Here is a 20,099-nt window from a genome sequence, read left to right on the forward strand (position 1 = left end):
TTGTTCTCTTATATACTGGATCACTTGCTATTTTTTTTCTTCCTTAGACTAAGTATTGGACCTCAGGGAAAAAAATGTTGCATCATTTTATAAGCTCTTATTTATTTTTTTAAAGATTTTATTTGTTTATTTGAGACAGAGCACACGCTGGGTGGGGACAGAGACAGAGGGGCACCTGAATGGTGCAGTAGCTTAAGCGTCTACCTTCGGCTCAAGTCATGATCCCAGAGTCTTGGGATCTAGCCCAGCATTGGGCCCCCTGCCCAGTGGGGAGTCTGCATTTCTCTGCCCTTCTGCCCCTCTCCCCACTTGTGCTAGCTCTCTTTTCTGTCTCTCTCAAAATTAAAAAAAAAAAAAAAAAAAAAAAGAGCTATGGGGCACCTGGGTTGCTCAGCTGGGTGTCTGATCCTTGGTTTCAGCTCTGGTCATGATCTCATGGGTTGTGGGGTTGAATCTTGTGTGGAGCTCCACACTCATTAAGGAGTCAGCTTGGGGATTCTCTCCCTCGGCCCCTCCCCACATGCACATGTACTCTCTCTAAATAAATAAATCTATAAGAAAATAGAACTAAAGCAGCTTAGTTCTTCTACACTGTTATGCTTATTAAATGCTAAAGTTCCAATAACTGACTACATTTTTAATTTTGTTTTAGAAGTTCTCTTATGGAAAATTTCAAACATAAAAGAAAAACCAATGTGATGAATGCCCCCCCCCTCCAGGCACCCATCATGGATTCAGTAATTCCTACCTCAAGCTTTTACCATTTCTTCTATCCTTTTTTTTTTTTTTTTTTTAAGATTTTATTTATTTATTCATGAGAGACAAAAAGAGAGAGAGGTAGAGACATAGGCAGAAGGAGAAGCAGGATCTATGCAGGGAGCCCGATGTGGGACTCGATCCCGGGTCTCCAGATCACGCCCTGAGCCGAAGGCAGACGCTCAGCCACTGAGCCACCCAGGTGTGCCTTCTTCTATACTTCTAACTCCACTCACACTGGTTTATTTTGAGGCAAATTCTAGTCATCATATCATTTAATTAGTACATATTTCAACGTATGTCTCTAAAGGAGAAGGATTCCTTATAAACACAACCCCAAAAGTATTATTTTTATGATATTTTGCACATTAATGGGTTTATAGACATGCATTTTTATCAAGAATACTAGATAGTAAAGGTTGGCAAGTTTCTTCAACTTCTGTAGTGTGATTCATCTCAAGGAGAGTTGGAAACAGACTGGTCTGAACATAGAGAAAGCCGCTTCTACCTTTTGCACAGAAGTGCATTCTTCACCCTGTTCCCTTCCATGGACACAGCTCAGGGAGGCCACCCTCATTTATTTTATAAGCTCATTATCAGTAAACTTAGGAAACAATGCTGTCTGATTCCTAGGTCTTTGACCTGTTAACGTCAATCCTGCACCATAGGCTTTAGTCCTTGGCTCCCTTTCTGGAAAATACCAGAACTATATAAAAATCTTTTTAAAAAATCCCAATAGACACGTTTTGCCAAGAACGTCAGCTATCTTGACAGTTTGGCATTAACCTTCAAATATTAAATTGTGCAATCATAATGCCATTCAGGGAAAATAAGGTGGTGGGTGGTTGGCATTTTAAAAGTGAAACGAACTTGGATTCCCGGGAATGTTAATCATTATTCTACCGAAAATGCTGATAGTCCTTAATAGTGAAATGCTAAGTAGAAAGCTTACAGTATTTTGTGAATAACTTAGATTATAGGTGAGTAAAAAGTGGCTTTATGGGTTTAACATGTTTACCGGAACAGTATCTGAAGGATATTTTCTGTGTTCAAGTTTTGAAACTGAGAAAGTCGTGAAGAAACCTTCTAGTGAGTTCCTGTCAGTCTACTAGCCTGACCAGCACATCTCAGAAATAGATCATTATTTTTGTCATTGTAACCTGCCTTCTCATTTGCCTTCCTTGCCCTTGACTTTGCAGCAGAGAGGAGAAAGAAACTCGTGGCCTCTACCATAAATACACATGGTAACAGCAGTCAAGTAATTTTATATATTTTGTGGGCAGGTCATTCATTCGTGGTGATGAAATGGCTTATTTTTAATACACTGTTTTTCTTTTGACTAAAAAAAATTTTTTTTCCATCTGATTTAGTTGTCTGTACCGTTCCAAGGCAGCATAAATTTAGCATAGCTTCTTCATTTTACCAACTTGGTAGAGGTTTTAAAGGTTTCATTGAGTTTACTTCTAGTTTTTCACATGAAATAGACTGTAAGAACTCTTTAATTTACAGTATAATGTGTAATTGAGGACAGACCCGTATATCTGATGTGAAGCTTGTACCAGCAGTCGTGGGAAAGGGAAGTTTGGAGCACTGACTTCTAATCTCATTTCAGTATGACTTGGGGAAGGAAAATTTTCTTTGGAAAGTAGATAAAAGCATGGACTAACTCTCAATCATATCACAAAATGGAAGAAACCCAGATTTATTGCATTCACGTAAAGGATAGAAATATCTTCAGTTTTCTGGAAGAAACATCCATGTGGATAACTTTTAAATGATTAAGAGTAATTGCTATCCATCAACACTATTCCTAAGCAAATTAGTTCTGACCAATGGAAAATACTGCTTCTGCATATTTTTCTTTATTTTATATTTTTTTAAGATTTTATTTATTCATGAGAAACAGAGAGAGAGAGAGAGAGAGGCAGAGACACAGGCAGAGGGAGAAGCAGGCTCCATGCAGGAAGCCTGACATGGGACTCAATCCCAGGTCTCCAGGATCACGCCCTGGGCTGAAGGCAGCACTAAACCGCTGAGCCACCTGGGCTGCCCTTCTACATATTTTTAGATTATAAGATTATGACTTCTTCTGTTAAACTCTTTAAATCCTCTACCTTCCTCTGTTCTTTCATTATTATTGTGAATTTATTTGGTTTTGTTTAATGACTGGGATATCTTTACCTGTACTACTTTATCCAGTTGACTGCTTCTGTATACCTCAAGTTGAGCAGAAACATACATCAGAGGAGCTCTGGGTGTAGAGAGGGTACCAGTAAACCCTAGTGGACATAGTGGCAGCCTATTGTATAAGTGACTTACAACTCATTTAATCAGTTCTCTTAAATAAATATTTAATTTCCATTTTTAAGTTTCACATATTCCAGTAAACATTTGCATGTTTCAGATACACTGTCTTATTTTTAGAAAACTTTTTGTTAAACAATAGCATATATATGAGAAGTCCATAAATCTTTGTAGCTCAGTGATAAATGGAACAATAAATAAAGGTTTAGTCAGCACCCTAGAAGTCTCCCTCAAACCACTTTGTAATGATCACAGACCCTATCAGAGTAACTACTATCCTAATTTCTAACACCATTGATTCATTTAGCCTGCTTGAAATGTGTATAGATGGAATCATATAATGTGTGCTCTTTGGTATATGGTTTCTTTGACTATAATATCTGGGAGTCTCATATACTTACATGTTGCAATTATTTTTCATTGTGATGCAGTATTGTGTTGGGTGACAACCATAATTTATCCTTTTTTTGTTGATGAGCTTTTGGGTTGTAACCTAATTTTTGAATATTATAAATAGTGCTATGAACATTCTTAAACTGTGCTTTGATGATCGTAGCTATACCTATCTAGTGGGATAGTGCTCTTGGGCATAGGGTGTGCATATGTGTAGTTTTACCACGCCAACAGTTTTCCAAAGTGGTTGAAACTGTATCACACTCCCACCAGCAGTGTCTGGTTAATTTTTTAAAAATAACTTCATAAAAGTGAAATTTGAATAAAAGAATAAATTTATTTTGAGTTTTGGAACACAGTGCTAAATTTATCCTTAGGAATACAAATTTATACTCCACCGAACACTAAGTTTTCATCATCTCTTTCATCTTTATCAATTTATAGTGAAAAATGTTTTATTTTTAAACTAATCAGTTGAATTATTTATTTATTTATTTATTTATTTATTTATTTATCCATCCATCCATCCATCCATCCATCCATCCATCCATCCATCCATGAGAGAGACACAGAGAGAGGCAGAGAGAGAGAAAGGCAGAGACAAAGGCAGAGACACAGGCAGAGGGAGAAGCAGGCTCCATGCAAGGAGCCTGATGTGGGACTCGATCCCTGGACTCCAGGACCATGCCCTGGGCTGAAGGCAGTGCTAAACCACTGAGCCACCCGGGTGTCCCTGAGTTGAACTTTTTAAAGCTTAATTTAGCCCATTCAGTTTTCTTGGCTGTTCTGGTCTTTGTCAAGGTGTTTTTTATTTTTCTTTTTTCTTTTTTTTTTGAAGGGAGGGACAGAAAAAGAGAGAATCTTAAGCAGACTTCACGCCCAGTGCAGAGCCTGACTCAGGGATCCATCTCACAACCCTGAGATTATGACCTCAGGTGAAGAGTTGGACACTTAACTGAGTCACCCAAGTGCCCCTCTAATTTTTCTTACTGCCTTTTTTTTTTTTTTTAAAGATTTTATTTATTCAAGAGAGACACAGAGAAAGGCAGAGATACAGGTAGAGGGAGAAGCAGGCTCCATGCAGGGAGCCCAGTGTGGGACTCATCCCCCCCCCCCCCCCACCCATCACGCCCTGAGCTGAAGGCAGACGCTCAACCACTGAGTCACCCAGGTGTCCCTCTTGCTGCTTTGTAATAACCTTTTATATTTTAATTCACATTTTTTGGTCGTATGCTATAATTTTTTCTTCCTAGTTCTTTGTTTTAATTTTGTCTTTTACAATATAAAAGTTTCAAATATCTGTGTACACTTATATCTGCTAATCTTTTCCTCTCTGGTTTCTGGCTTCAGTGTTACTCTAAAGAAAGCCTTTTTACCCCAAGATTATCTTTTAAAAAGTCTGTTTTCTTGAAAGGCTTTATTGTTCATACTTAATTTTGTTTATTGTAACTAGATTTAACTTCTAACTCAAGGTGTTTTTTTGTTTGTTTTAAAACAATTTTAATCTGTTGTACTTCTATACATTTTTTAAAAATTTATTTATTTGAAAGGGGGGTAGAAAGAGAAAGAGAGCATACAGGGGGAAAGTAAGAGGGAGAAGCAGACTCCCCATTGAACAGAGAGACCAATGTGAAGCTCTATCCCAGGACCCTGAGCTAAAGACAGACATTTAACTGACTGAGCCACCCAGGTGCCCCTGTTATGCTTTTATCTGTTACATTAGCATTACCTTTTGGAATATTTTGCCGGGTGTCAGAGGGTGACAGGTCAGGAAGAATTTAGTACACCAAAGTATTTATGTATGTGTCATTTGACCAAGTGAGAAATGAAGCTCATTTTCCATTGTAGTTACTATATGAATCCTTTCAGTGTGCATGCTATTAAAACAGTTTTCATTTAGAAAAGAATGAGACCTTCATTTACACATGAGTCTGCCCTCTGAGCTGCCTATTTGAGTCCATTAGTCAATATGCCTATCCCTGAGCCAATATACTATATGGTCCTCATTATTATGGTTTTAATTCTTGATGTTTAGCAGTTTCTCATCTTAATCTTTTTCTGTATGAATGTTTGGACATACTTGGGTATTTGCTCTTTTAAATGAATTTTTATCAGCATGTCAAACTTAGGATTTTCAATGACATGTCATTGAGTCTAAGTAATCTAGGAGATAAGAGATACCTGTGTGATACTGAGTTTTCGATCCATGAAAAGTGTTTTCTCCACTTATTGGTGTCTTTTTCTGTAGAATTAAGTAATGTTTACAAGTCACATGGTTGTCACATATCCTTAGTTTAGAAGGGACATTTTTTGTTAATAACATTAATATGACATGTTTTTAAAGTGTATGTTTTTTCTGGAGCACCTGGGTGGCTCAGTAGGTTAAGAATCTGACTGTTGGTTTTGGCTCAGGTCATGATCTCAGGGGCTTGAGATCAAGCCCTACCCACATCAAGCTCTGTGCTCAGATATGGGGTGGGCTTGAGATTCTTTCCCTTTTACTCTCCTTCCATCCCCTGCCTGCTCATGCATGTGCACTCTCTCTCAAATAAATAAATAAAATCTTTTTTAAATATAAAAAGAGATATAAAAATCTTTTTAAATATAAAAAGATTTTATTTATTTATTTGAGAGAGGGGATCCCTGGGTGGCGCAGCGGTTTGGTGCCTGCCTTTGGCCCAGGGCGCGATCCTGGAGACCTGGGATCGAGTCCCACGTCGGGCTCCCGGTGCATGGAGCCTGCTTCTCCCTCTGCCTGTGTCTCTGCCTCTCTCTCTCTCTCTGTGACTATCATAAATAAATAAATAAATTTTAAAAAATTTATTTGAGAGAGATAGAAGTGAGACACAGGCAGAGGGAGAAGGCTCCACGCAGGGAGCCCGACGTGAGACTCAGTCCCGGGTCTCCAGGATTACACCCTGGGCCGAAGGCAGGCGCTAAACTGCTGAGCCACCCAGGATCCCCTAAAAATATTTTTAAAAATGGAAAAGAATGGGGTCTAATTAGCATAGACTAAATGGTCTTCTTATACCTGTAATGGAGAGTGTTCAAGGTTCTTGAGCAAGGATTTTGCCAAAAATACACCTAGCCTCTGTTCTGTGGCCTATAGAACAGATAGGAGAGCCAAATATGTAGTTTCAAATCTTTAAAAATACTATTTTTCTCTGTGTAAGAGAAAAATTTTTAATTTCTTCAGCTTTTTCTTTGGCATAATAGTATTTGTAATTAAACTGTGATTTGCACTGCTGGTGGAGAAAGGTAAGATGAGTTTATCATATCTGGTAGTTTGGGGTTTTCTTGTTCTTTAATTTCATTGTGAGATTTGAGCCCCCCGCCCCGCCCCGCCCAGGGCCCAGCACCTAAAGTTCCTGAGTCATTATTTGTTTAGACCACAAAGAAGAAACATAAAACAGGTACCTATTAGACCAGTAGCCCTGTTCTCTATTGATAAGGGTTGTTTTGTTTTTTTACAGATGAATCTTAGTGTCTTAAAAGTATTTAAGAGTCTCAGGGACAGATAAGTTTTTGAGGAAGAGAGCACAGAATTACTCCTGTGATTAGAGCCTCAGAACACACCAGAAACAAGAGGCCAATCTAAATGGGAGGAGAAAGATTTGGAAGGGAGGGAAAGAGTAGGTGAAAATAAATACTACAGACAAGATTTAATTTTTTTTCCCCCTGGTCTCGCATTTAACAGTACTTGTAGCAAGGTGGTATCCAAATTATTTGATTATTGTCTAAGCCAGGAGGAAAATAGGTGGGGACTTTGCTTAAGTAAATCCATAATTTTAGGAGCATAGCATTTCTAGTTTAGGAGAATCAGTATTTTACTAAATTTTTGAATTTGACTAAAGGAAATAATGGAGTTTATGTTAAAGGTTCCCTGGGGGTAGATAGGGGAGAAGAGAACACAGAGGGGAGAAAAATGAAAACTAAGTGCCTGTCTTTCATTTACATTATCTACAAAATGCAGTTTACATGTTTTGCATACTTAACCCATTTAATCCTCATAGAAACCTTATGAAGTGGTATTTCCTGATTGACAAAGATAACAAAGGCTTGGGGAGTGAGCTTACATTATGTTGTGTGGGCTCACAAACCCACTACGAGGCAGTCTTAGTATTTGAACACCAGTGTCTGAATCTAAAGGTCATTGGCATACTTTTCACAAGAGTGTATGTTTCCTTCTAAATGACCAGAGTGACTATGTATATTTGATATTTTATCAGTTTCATATCAAATGTTGATACCACTTTACATAGCATATCTTGGGGATATCATCTTTAGTTCTTCCAGGTAATATAAAGCCTGTGTACTTTCCTTTACCTTCCACCTTAGCATTGAGAGTAAGCATGAGGTTACGATCCTGGGAGGACTCAATGAATTTGTAGTCAAGTTTTATGGACCACAAGGAAGTAAGTACATGTGTTCATATGTGTTCTTCTTTTTCAGTTTCTTTTTTTCCTCTACTCCTTAGTAGGTAGTGAGAGTATCAGTGACAGGTGGAGGTGTGTGTGGTATTTGAACAGTAAGTTTATTGGAACTCTAGAACCAGTGAGGAAATCTTGCTCTTACCATAATTACTTTATATTGCTTTTCTTTTTCATCTCTGGCAGTATTAAACACAAATTGTGAGTACTGTTTTTTTTTTTTTTTTTTTTTAATGATTAACCACATGGATGGTTTTAGGGGAATGTTTTTTGTGTTTTCCTATTTTTTGTTTGTTTGGTTTGTGGTTTTTATTTTTTTGATGGGGAGGAGTCAACAGGGTAGATTGAAATAGGAGGCTATTACTTACCAACTAGTTCAGTAGTGTTTAATACTTTAAAAATCAAGTAAACTTAGAGGAGAAAAGAATCTTTGCTTATTTTCTAACTCTAGATCTTTTTAAGAAAATTATTTTAATTTAAACACAGAATATACCTCCCTGACTCTTGAAAGAATTAATTTGCAAGGTTTTCAAAAGAGATTAGGATTTAATGTTTCACTTACACTCGAGTTTATTTTTTAATGTGGAGACACTTGTAATGTTTAACATTTTTACTTTTATTTCAGCACCATATGAAGGCGGAGTATGGAAAGTTAGAGTGGATCTTCCTGATAAATACCCTTTCAAATCTCCATCTATAGGTATGTAACTACTCAGTTTCTCTTACTAAGATGCTCTCTAGATCCTCCTTTGCTTTTGTTCACTTAAACTGTAGTTCACTTAAACTAGCAGTGAAATCACCCTTTGCCTTTCTACTCATCTTTTTAGCCCCCTGAACAGATGAAGAAAGTAGAGTAGGAGCCTCAGTGAGATTGTATAAAGAGGTACTTTTTCTTCCCTGTCATCTTCTCTCTGCCCTAATTGGTGATATTATTAACCCATCACCCCCATTAAGACACACAAATTTAGGTGTTTTACCATCAGACACTACAGAAGTATATCTGATTGAAGGTTGATATATTTTTTAAAGATTTTGAGATCGTGGAATGGTAGTAACTCAGCTAAGTTAAGCTAGCTTTTAAAATTTTAATTCTAAAGATAATTTTGAAATATTATAAAGTATTAACCAACTTTAAGAAAGAAGGAAAAATAAAACTGGAATATATTATGCATTCTCTGACAGTCACACTGAACCTCATGTTCAGAATTACCAGGGTTCATACAACTTGCTACTGCTATGGGCTCACTTTTTTTATGCTCATCTTTGGAACTAATTCCAGGTCACTTGGAGTTTAGACATCACACACCCACCCACCTTCCAACAACACCCTCTATCCTAGGATAATGTGGGAAAGGTAGGATCATCATAGACTAATTTTCAGTCAAGACTAATTTTCAATCAAATGTAGCAGCTTCTTCCCCACTACTTAGCTAGCTACCCTACTGCTTTCAAGCTTGGTGCTATTTAAAAATAATACAGAGCACTTGTGATTCCTTATGCTGGGAACCCTTATCGTTCATTTAGGAATAAATTGGTGGTTTCCTTTTAAGGTCCCTTGAATGGTTTTTCTAAGTTTCAGAAATGGAGAAGATACTTTATGAATGATTGAAATTTCCCCCTTGCTGCAAGGGTCTCTGAGTTGTAGGGTTATCAGGTGGTGAACTAGGAAGGAAGGGAGCTGTAAGATAATCCCTATGACTTACTACTACCTGTATAGATGAGGTGGCAGTCTTTCCCAATTCATTCCAGGGTAATGGAATTTGGTGTTACTTACCCAGCCAGGTAGGCTTTTCCTTCACGTTGTGGTCGCCTCTCCCATTGGTCTCTTCTTTCTATACAGGCATTTGAACCTTTGTGTAGTTAAGTGATAGGATCTTTAAATCCTTACAAATGGAATGTATAAGCCATATAAATTCTTTCAAATATATTTCATATATGTCCATTTGCTTAAAGACTAAAAATTGGCATGCTGAATCTAGTTTTGAGCCCTAAATTCCTAGTCAGAAAGAATAGCTGCTTAATAGTGAACTATAGAAAAGCAATTGCATATCCTGTAGAAATGCAGTTATTTCTCAAACCTTATCTTAATGTATTTTTCCAGATAATGTAATTATTTCATCATAACTTTTAAAGTAAACATGTCTAAACTTCAGGCATTATTTATTTATTAACCAATGACACAATGCCTATGTACTTTCTTAAATTAATGATGTAATATGAAATTGCTTGGGACAAATGACTAGGCTGATTTAACTTCTTCATAATTTTTTTTTTTTTTTTTACCTTTCTGTGTGCTTTCAGAACTTGGTAATACCTACAGATGTGTACCATCTTCTCTTAGGGAAGTAGATCTAGTTGAAATATTTGTACAAGCTGTGCTTGTTTCCTCCAAAGGAACATTACATAAGAGAGTTATAATCAGTTGTTGGGGGTGACCCATTTTCAGGTCATCAACAATGTAATTACTGTTGAATTTGCTTTAAACATTTTGAGAGGTATTGGCTCATTTAGAATAGGCAACGTTTGCTTTTTGAGTTGTATAGGTAGGTGTAGAATTATATAGAAGGGCAAAGAGATGAGATAAACCCAACCTTAAGATTCTTTTTAAATCCTGCCTCTGTAGTATCTAGGCATACTCTTCTTCCTGAGCCAAATTTTGAGCTCTTAAATAGTAAGATATGCAAATTTAGATTAAGCATCCTTACTCCTTAGATCTTGGGAAAAAAAAATATATATATATGAATATAATATACATACACATTATGTAAACATTTGTTTGCTGTTTACTTATTGTATAAATGGTCCATATTCTTAGGAATTTAAGGAGGTCCAGGTGACCAAAAATAAAGAAAAATTTAAAATGTCTCCTAATCCTGTCCCTCAATGGATATCATTATTTACATTCCAGTATATGTACTTTAAAGCAATTTTCTTTTTATTTTTATTTTATTTTATTTTTTTTTAAATTTTTATTTATTTATGATAGTCACAGAGAGAGAGAGAGGCAGAGACATAGGCAGAGGGAGAAGCAGGCTCCATGCACCGGGAGCCCGATGTGGGATTCGATCCCGGGTCTCCAGGATCGCGCCCTGGGCCAAAGGCAGGCGCCAAACCGCTGCGCCACCCAGGGATCCCCAATTTTCTTTTTATATTTCAGTATTTAATCAATGTAATTGGACATGCTTATCTTTTGGACTTTCCTCTAAGTTGTATAGTTTTCAGTAGTTACCCTATTGCCTGAGTTATAATTAAAAATGTCCTTTAAAAACAATTTATATTATCATACAAGTGTTTTGTTTTTTCTCAAAATAGCGAGAAAGCTATCTTGAATTCTCTTTGGGAAGAAAAGGAACATAAACAGACTATTTACATAGGGAATATAAAGAGGTTATGAACTTTCTAAATGCCATCGTTTCAAGCATGTTAAGCTGATCTTTTGGAATGTTACATTCTTTTTGAGTATCATTAGTGTTGATGTTTATGAAATCATCTTGATGCTTTGAAGCTGGATGTAAATTTTTGAAATGGCTAAAGGTCATTTAATTTCACAGAATAAGATGAATGGAAAAACTGAGTGACATAGTTGGAGTGTAAAATGATATATGATTATGAAATTGGCTTAAGTTTAAGGATTATGATTTTGTCATGAACTAGCCAAAGCAGCACTTTCAAAGAGAAATTATAAAACTCCTCTCATCAATTGTAACATCATTGAAATATTTGCATAGCTTTCCAGAGAGACTGCTTAGAAATAAATCATATGTAAATCTTTAAGTTCTGATTTATTTGAAAGTTCAGACTTTATCTTTTTCATTCAGAAACATTCCTAGAATGCTAGTATTGCTGGTGTTACCAGCTGTGTAGAGTTAGGAGAGTATGCTTCATTAGTGGACTGGTTATCAGGAAAGAGTACTTCTCACTCTGGTTTTCCTTGACCATGAGAATGATACTCATCTGAACCGTTGTTTCCTTTTCTAGAAAGTGAGATATTAGAATTAAGTGAACTCTGCATGTTTGATACTGACCAGTATATTAGATCCTCAAGATAGATGACCTATCTATTAGGTAATTAGGAAGGTCACATAAGGCTCTCAGTAGTTAGGAGATAAGACCAGTGTAAATAAAATATTGCATGGTATTTAGTGACAACATTTCATGGATTCTTAGGAGAGGTGTGAGTTAGTGCCTCAGTTGGGGAAAAGAGTGTGTGTATGGAAGGAGATAGGCTTTTACGAGAAAGATGTTTCATGTGTTGAGAATATAGTTTTTGGAAAGCTTCAGAGATGTGAAAGTGCATAAAGACTTTAGATAGAAGTAGCATTCTTTCAAAACCCCAAGTAGGGATCCCTGGGTGGCGCAGCGGTTTGGCGCCTGCCTTTGGCCCAGGGCGCGATCCTGGAGACCCGGGATCGAGTCCCACATCGGGCTCCTGGTGCGTGGAGCCTGCTTCTCCCTCTGCCTGTGTCTCTGCCTCTCTCTCTTTCTCTCTGTGTGACTATCATAAATAAATAAAAATTAAAAAAAAAAAAAAAAAACCCCAAGTAATCCGCAGTCCATGAAGATTTTGTTTTATGCAGAGAAGTTGCTGTGGAGACTGCCATATGCCATACTTCTCCAGGTTTAGTTTCCAGCATGTGCTTATCTATTACGAGAATGCTGTTAGAAAGTCAGAGAAAACACAGACTTGCAGTTGCTGTGGGGTTGAAATAAAGATGATTGATACACAAAGAGGGTAAAATAGAGCAGTTTTGAATAAAAATTTAAAAGTACCCATAAGCATAAGATAGAAAATGGTTTTATGTCTATTCCAAAGAATGCATATTTTTAAAAGTGGGAGATATAGGACTTGTCAGATTGGCAGGTATGATGTAGCCAACATAGCAGTATATGTGGTTTGATGAAGATTTTATATCCTTTGAGTGCTTTTATTTAAGTTATCTTAAGATTCAGAGAGATGCACTAAGATTAATGTACAAGAGTATGCATATTGCAGTGTTATTCTTAAAACTTTTATTTTTAGAAGTTTGAAGCACCCTAAGTGACCCAGCAGATAATAGTTAAATTATGGTATAGCTTAATGGACAGAATGTTTTACAGTCACTACTTATGTTTTAACCCCATCTTTAAAAGAACCCACAGGAAAATGGTAACCTTCTATAGTGTGACTTGTATTTTGTTTCCTTGAAATTTCAGGTATGAATGGCAGAATATCGATACAGTTATCCGTGGCTGTTAAGGGGATTATAAAAACATTTTTCTATGATTTCTAAATACTCTATCATAAGTTCCTTTATATTATAAAAGTATATGTTTTTAAACATATGGCAAATGCGTGTCTTTTGAATGTCCTGTCTGCATCTTTGTCTGGGTCTACACTTTTCCTGTCCTTTGTTCTAGAAAGCCACGAAGCTTTCCTTGGCCAGAGTTCTCCTTGGACAGAGTTCTCACCTGGTAGCATGCTAAAACACCTGCTGGCCCTTATGTTCCCCACAGTTTCCTTTCTTTTTCCCTTTCAGTTTGAATGATGTGTGTGCAGAAGGGTACAGACTGTTCTCTTTCCTTTGTTTTTCTGCTTGCAATTTAGTTTATTCCATCGTGAGCCCACCCCTTACACCTTTACACATAATTGCTGTTCACCCCCTTGTCCCTCCTCTTGGGATGCTACCTCCTGCAGTTCTTACCTGTTTCTCTTTTCAGCCTGACTCTTCCACCTGTATTTCCTCTTGCTCCATTTTTCTCTTCATATGAACCAAAAAAGGTCCCTGTTCATAGCTAATAAATAATAGTAATAATAATATTTTTGATAAACCTAAGCCCAGGGGAAAAATTATGTCTTCTAATAAAATACAAATACAAATATTAGATTTAAGGCTTTTAGCCTCTAAAGGTCTTAAAAATACCTTGGAGTCTCCTTCAGGATCTACAGTAGTTTCCATCACACTATAGCTACTTTACTTAAACACTAATATTCAAGAGAAAATTAAGAATTTGTCATTGTATCTTATTTTTAAATGATTAATGGGCAGTATATTAATAGAACTGCATTTGACTAATTTCAGATAGAACTATGGAGTATTTAGAATCTTTTATAAATAACCTTAACCTTGCCTTATAGTGTGAGAGCTCTGTCGCCATTTATACTTTATTGGGTTTTTTTTTCATTTATATTTCTTAAAAATAGAAAACTATATTGTAAGATCCAGCTAACAAGTCTAGAAACTAACTTTTGAAATACTATGTGCATCTCCATATTAACAGTGAGGAGCACTCTCTCTCAGGAGAAGGCTGTGTGTCTGGATTGCAATTTGTGATGATACTAGAGCAGAGTAAGAAGAATGGTTGGTTGAGAAACAAGGTTCTGGAGGGACTGCTTAATAATTCACTTAATGTTGATAAAATGGGCAGAGGAAAAAACCACCCTGATTCTGCAGTGGAATTCGATGGTCAGTGGTATATAATAAAAGCTAGCCAAACCCATATGAATAAATGGAGACAAAATGCAAAGGTCATGGACAATAACAAAAGCTGGAATACTATATTGAGCTCAACCAGTGGCCTTTATACTTAAGTCAGCTATTCTCTAAATAGAATGGTTTAGATCTTCCTATTTCAAGGAGACTAGATTAGAAAACCTATCAAAATACCTTCTAAATCTCCAATCTGCCATAGGTTCTTAGAAGATATTCTGATAATCAGTTCACCTTATTTTTATTTGTGCCAGCAACTAAGGAAAGTGATTTTAACCTTTTTCATTGTCAGAATAGCAGACACTTCTAAATTTTTAATTCACTATGGCCAGAAATTACCTCACAGTGTTTTTGGAATGGAATTTTATAATACGGTATGACTAAACTATAGAGTTTAAAATGTTTACCATTTTACTTTGTGTCTTCCTAGATGGAAACATTATACAATTACCTTCTCCGGAACTAGCCCCTGAGTAAGTTAAGAGAGCAGTGTTGTCAGGGGTGGACCAGGATTTGGAGTAGTCATTTCTGAAAGGTTTGGGGTTAGTCATTTAACAGAAGCCTTGTTTATACCATTATACTTCTACAAATAGAATGAATTCTTTGACTAAGGAAGCAAAATTCCATTCAGATCACCTCTCTGTTTCTCTACTTTCATGACCTTGGTTGTGAATTTAGCTTCTGTCTCAGTTATATAATTGCTACTATGTAGTGATCTATATCTTTTGAATTCCAGTAGAGAGAAACAAAGTTCTAGTAGGAAAGTTTCCTAAGTTTTTTTTAGACAGTGCTATGAGACTATAAGGCCTTGTTCAAAGCTCTTTTTACTGCTATTCTGAAAATGAACATTTTCAGGATGGATTTTTTTTTTTTTTTAAGAGTGTGTCCGGCAGCTGAAGCAGAACCTACTTTCTGAGAATATGGGTACATTTTACCCCATTTCTTCTAATCAGCTCCATAAATTTATTAGAAACCAGCTGTGTGCAGTGCATTCTAGATGCTAGAGATCCAGAAGTGAACAGATCGCTCTCTTGACCCTTATATTTTTTGAGAAAAAAAGATGAAACAAAATTTTGAAATGTCTGATAGCTTTATGCAGAGAATAGATGTGGTGAAATTGATATAATAGCTGCCTTAGATGAGGTGTTTGGGAAGGGCTTCTCTGATAAAGTATATTTAAACTTGAGGCTTAAATTAAAAGGGGAGGGAGCAGGGAAAGCCAGCCTTGAATCCTCCAAGGTCAGGAATGAGAAGCAGAAGAAATTGTGAGGACAAAGACCTTGAGGCAGATAGAAGCTTAGCATGCACGAGAAAGGAGGAAGGATGGGTGAACAGTGATATAGGAGAGAGAGTCCAAGTGGCAGGCTGAGTGAGGTTCTGTAGGGCTTTGTAGACCAGGTTAAGGGCTTGAGTTTTATATTTAATGCAATGGAAAAATAATTGAAAGGCTTTAAGCAGGTTTTAATGATCACTCTTATTGTGGGCAAAAAATAGAAATACTGGTGGTTTGGATCATGGTGCTGAGATCGAGAAACTCTGGTGTCTATAATACATTGAAGAAGTTTGGCTGTATGAAGGAAAGCACAAATTCTGAAGGATGTTGACGTGTTCGTTGTAGGGAATTGTCTAGAAAAGAGGCCAGTCTTGGTGATGCTGGGAATCAGAAGAAGGATTGAAGGCATGATGCCTTCAAGAAGGTAGAAGGGAGGGATCCCTGGGTGGCGCAGCGGTTTGGCGCCTGCCTTTGGCCCAGGGCACGATCCTGGAGACCCGGGATCGAATCCTACATCGGGCTCCCGGTGCCTGGAGCCTGCTTCTCCTTCTGCCTATGTCTCTGCCTCTCTCTCTCTCTCTGTGTGACTATCATAAATAAATAAAAATTAAAAAAAAAAAAAAAAAAAAAAGAAGGTAGAAGGGATAAGATCAGAACACAAATGGAGGACTTGTGTTTGAGAAGACCTTAAACATTTGAGGGAGCAGTTGAGGCAAGAGAAATGAGCATGTATGCTGGGAGGATTTTGATGGGAAAAATGAGGAATCCTATTCATTGGTTCCCATTTTCTCAAAGCAAATGGGCAGGGCTTTTAAGTCAAAGTGAAAAATGGAGGAGCAAAGGGAACCAGGAGGTTTGCAGAATAACGGTACAATGCACAAGTCATTGAAGAATAGGGAACAGGCCACTAGTGAAAGGAGAAAGGAGAATTATCCGTGATGTTGAATCCACAAAAGGCTGTTGAGCATACTTCTTGAAGTTGGTACGTTCACCTATGTCTCTCCCTGCTGCCAACCCGGTAGATAGAAACTCTGTGAAGGCATCTGTGGGTCTGTTCTACTAATATTCCTTATTCCACCTCTGATACATTGCCTGCTCTGTATTGAGGTGAGGGAGTAAGGAAGTGAATGAATGAGTATTTAGTGGTGCCTTCAAGCCCAAGTATGAACTGGACGTTTCAGAGGGGAGAGGGCCCAGGATTTGCAGAGGGTTGTTACAAAGTGATGATGGCGATGGCTCTTAAACTAAGCAAGGAGAGGAGTGAAGATAGGAGGACTGGTAGGTAGAAGAGGGAGAGTCAGTGGATTCAAGTTCATAGGAGACTGGTGGGCGGGAGGCGTCTGTGGTTTTGGAGGTGAAGCTGGCTGTAAGATGACAAAGTTCAAGGTATGCCCTGCCCTGGCAGTGTAAATGAATTGTGATAGAGGAAAAGGTCACTGGGGAGAAGCTTCGGAGACTGAGAGGACAGAGTTTCAGTAGTGTGGTCTGTGTAGATGACCTGTCACTAAAAATGACAAGAGAGAGACTTGGAGACCAGGTACTGAAGTCCTCAGTGAAGGAAAAACTAGTGGCCATACTGGCCCTATTAACAAAAATCCCGTTAGCAGTCTGCAATATCTAAATTCATTCACCTTCTTCTTGCTATTAGCCAGAGTAAAAACAGTAGTTTGCTTTTTCCTCCCCCAGGCCACCTGTAAGGGGAGTCTTGCCTCTGTACAGGCTTGTTTCTGTCAGAGGATTTGTCCATTTTCTTCTTGAAGCTGGCTTATGTCAATTTTAATTCTGCCTTTGGCGATTCATGATTGTATGATCTTTCCATTTGCTGTATAAGAATTCTATCTAACTTGCTCTTTAGGTTGTTTCCTACGTTAATTATAGTAAGTGACTTCTAGTTTTTGAGCTAGTTACTAATTCTGACATCTTTTTGGCATTGACTCCTTCTTTTTTGGATTGTTACAATGAAAACATGGATTCTTTGCTTCCTCTTTCTTTAGTTAAAACTGCGATTCTTTTAGAAACAAATAAGAATGAGGTCTTAGTTCCTTTGAAAAGCTTGTTTACCACAATTTAAGATTTGTTCATAGCCCTGAAAACCATATTGCTAGAAAGAATGTCACAGATTTTATCACCCAGTTGCCTCATTTTAAGGATAGTAAAAATATGAAAGTGGAGATAAATCACTATCAGTTAGTTGTAGAGTCTGCCTTCTTTTTTCTGGTCTAGTATTTCCCCCCATACCAAATGCAATTAGAATGGTCTTTATAGTACCAAATGTTAGAGTAGCTCACTGTATTTGCTATTTCCAGTGTGGGCTTATAGAACGCCTCATATCCAGTAATCAACATATCCTCTAATGCTCTGGACAGTTGCTAAAGGATTCAGAGAGGAGTAGGTAGGGGTGGATATTTTCATCCTCAGGACGAGGAAAGTGAGATGGAGTTACTTGCCTGTGCTCATGAAGCTAATAGTGACGTTGAGTGATTACTGTGGGCCTGTCGCCGATCAGATGCCGTACCTGGATTCACTTACTCTCCATAACAGTCCTGCAATGTGTAGATAGCGATATTCAACGAAGCTTTACGAAGAAAGAAACAAAGGCAAAGAGATTGAGTAACTCTTACTGGCCGGAGGCTCACAGATGGAATTTAGGTAGTCTGACTTGAGCCTCATCTTTTAACCACGACTTTGTTTATAAAGAGTGGCTGGCCACGTGTGTTCTATACTGCCTCTAACCATGAGAATAAATACTGCCTGATTCAGACAGTGTGGTTATAAGGATGACCAGGAGAGTGAACGATAAATTGTAGAGCCAGAAAAGATATTATAATCTTCCAAAAATGAAACTACAGGAGAGTAGATTTAGAGCTGTAGGTTTTGGTAATCTGCTAGGTTGGTAACAGGGTTAGGCTGTTGAAGGATAACACTTCACCTTTTCTTAGTTATAAATGAACTTTTCTTATCCATCCAGCCCATTCCTCAGATTCCATATTATCAGAGAGAAAGGAAGAAACAGAAAAGAGGACCCCTTGTTGAGTTTAGATCTCCTGAACACACACAGGATCAGTTCAGAAGTTCCCATGACACAGGGCATTGAGAGTGAGCTCCTTGATTGGTTCCTCACCCAAGAAGAGACCGGCCCAGGTCCATCTCTCCTGAGTAGGAAAGGCTCAGCTCTCTGAAGAGACTTCTGCCTGGGTGCAGGCTGCCACGGGCTGGGCCTAGCTGTCTGAGGTAAGATGACAATCTCTCTGATTGTGCACTCATGCACAAAGCTGGCAGTATGGCTGTTGCTGGTGAAGCTGGCGACACCTCCACCACCCCTTTTAGCTGGAACGTCCCAACCCTGGTCACCTCCTTGCATGCTAGGAATGGAGATCCAAGTTATTACCTAAAAAAAAAAAAAAAAAAAAGTATAGTTGGAGATACTGCTAGGGGTGATAAGATTCAATCTTTAATAAATATATTTTGAACAATTATATCTACTTTAAAAAATACAATTAGTTTGATTCTGAATGGTCTACTTTATGTGGGCATGTATCATGAAGATGGAATATCAGAATAATTGAATGTATTCACTTACTGTTTTCTCACAGGAATTCATAAACTTATAATTAAATTGTATCAGCCACAGCTGCCTCAACCATTTGCAGTCCAAGCTCATTTTATCCCTAGGATAGAAGCTACCAGTTTGATCTTTGGTGCTTTTCACCTACTTAACTTAGGGTGGGTTTACCTTGTTTCATGAGTCACTTGTTTGACCTCTCACTTCTTAAGACTATTCTGAAGGGAATTTCTGTATTGATGACTGGCCTTAGGTATTTCATTCTGTCCACAATGTTGATCATTAAAAATATCCTTACAAGTAAAACAGAAGTGATGAATTTTTGCCACTTTTATTTATTATTTACATATTGATCCCACTATCAGAAGTTACTTGAAAGTATGTACAACTTTGTACAGATCCCCTCCTGGGAGTAGACACAGAAACAGGCCAAAATAAAAACCAGTTTTCAGCATGACTTGGCATGATGTTATTTACTTTCTCTGCCTATTAGCCTGTGGGTCAAAAGATTTGTTATTCTAGAACAATTGAGTATTGGAGTGTAACAGGCAAAAGCGTGGCATATTTTTGTATTTTAATAGTCTGTTATTTTTTAAGATGTGTAGATTTTGTTTTTACATCAACTAAGCATGATTTGGATTCCTCCTCCAGAGTTATAAATCACCTGATTCCCTTCTGCTGAAAGATAGAGAACAGAGGTGGTGAGCTCTTTAGCTATAAACCTTTGTTCCTATTGTCCTCCCTTTTACAAGTGCCTGAGTCATGCCAGAGAATAATTGTCTAAAAGATTTGAAGGAGTTCTGGATTTTATCGGGTCAAATCACTGAAATATATATATGATTAGAAAATGTCTGGTAGTGAATAAAATCTTAAGCCATGTAGATTAAAAATGACTTGCTGCTTCCACTTACCGT

The 20,099-nt window shown here is 37.5% G+C and overlaps 1 protein-coding gene across 5 annotated transcripts in view; it reads left to right on the plus strand.

Moving 5' to 3' along the window:
- Positions 1 to 20,099, plus strand: part of UBE2H (ubiquitin conjugating enzyme E2 H) — a 108,337-nt gene that overhangs the window by 55,592 nt on the left and 32,646 nt on the right. For 4 of the 5 annotated variants that reach the window (XM_038556536.1, XM_038556534.1, XM_038556532.1 and 1 more), the window contains exons 2-3: positions 7,792 to 7,868; positions 8,509 to 8,583. In XM_038556536.1, coding sequence (XP_038412464.1) covers positions 7,792 to 7,868; positions 8,509 to 8,583 — 152 coding nt within the window. Of the gene's footprint in view, positions 1 to 7,791; positions 7,869 to 8,508; positions 8,584 to 14,780; positions 14,824 to 18,591; positions 18,850 to 20,099 lie in introns of those variants that run through there. The other variant, XM_038556535.1, reaches the window with a different exon arrangement.

This window comes from Canis lupus, chromosome 14 (genome assembly GCF_011100685.1).
Source record: "Canis lupus familiaris isolate Mischka breed German Shepherd chromosome 14, alternate assembly UU_Cfam_GSD_1.0, whole genome shotgun sequence".
Taxonomy (NCBI): Eukaryota; Metazoa; Chordata; class Mammalia; order Carnivora; family Canidae; genus Canis; species Canis lupus.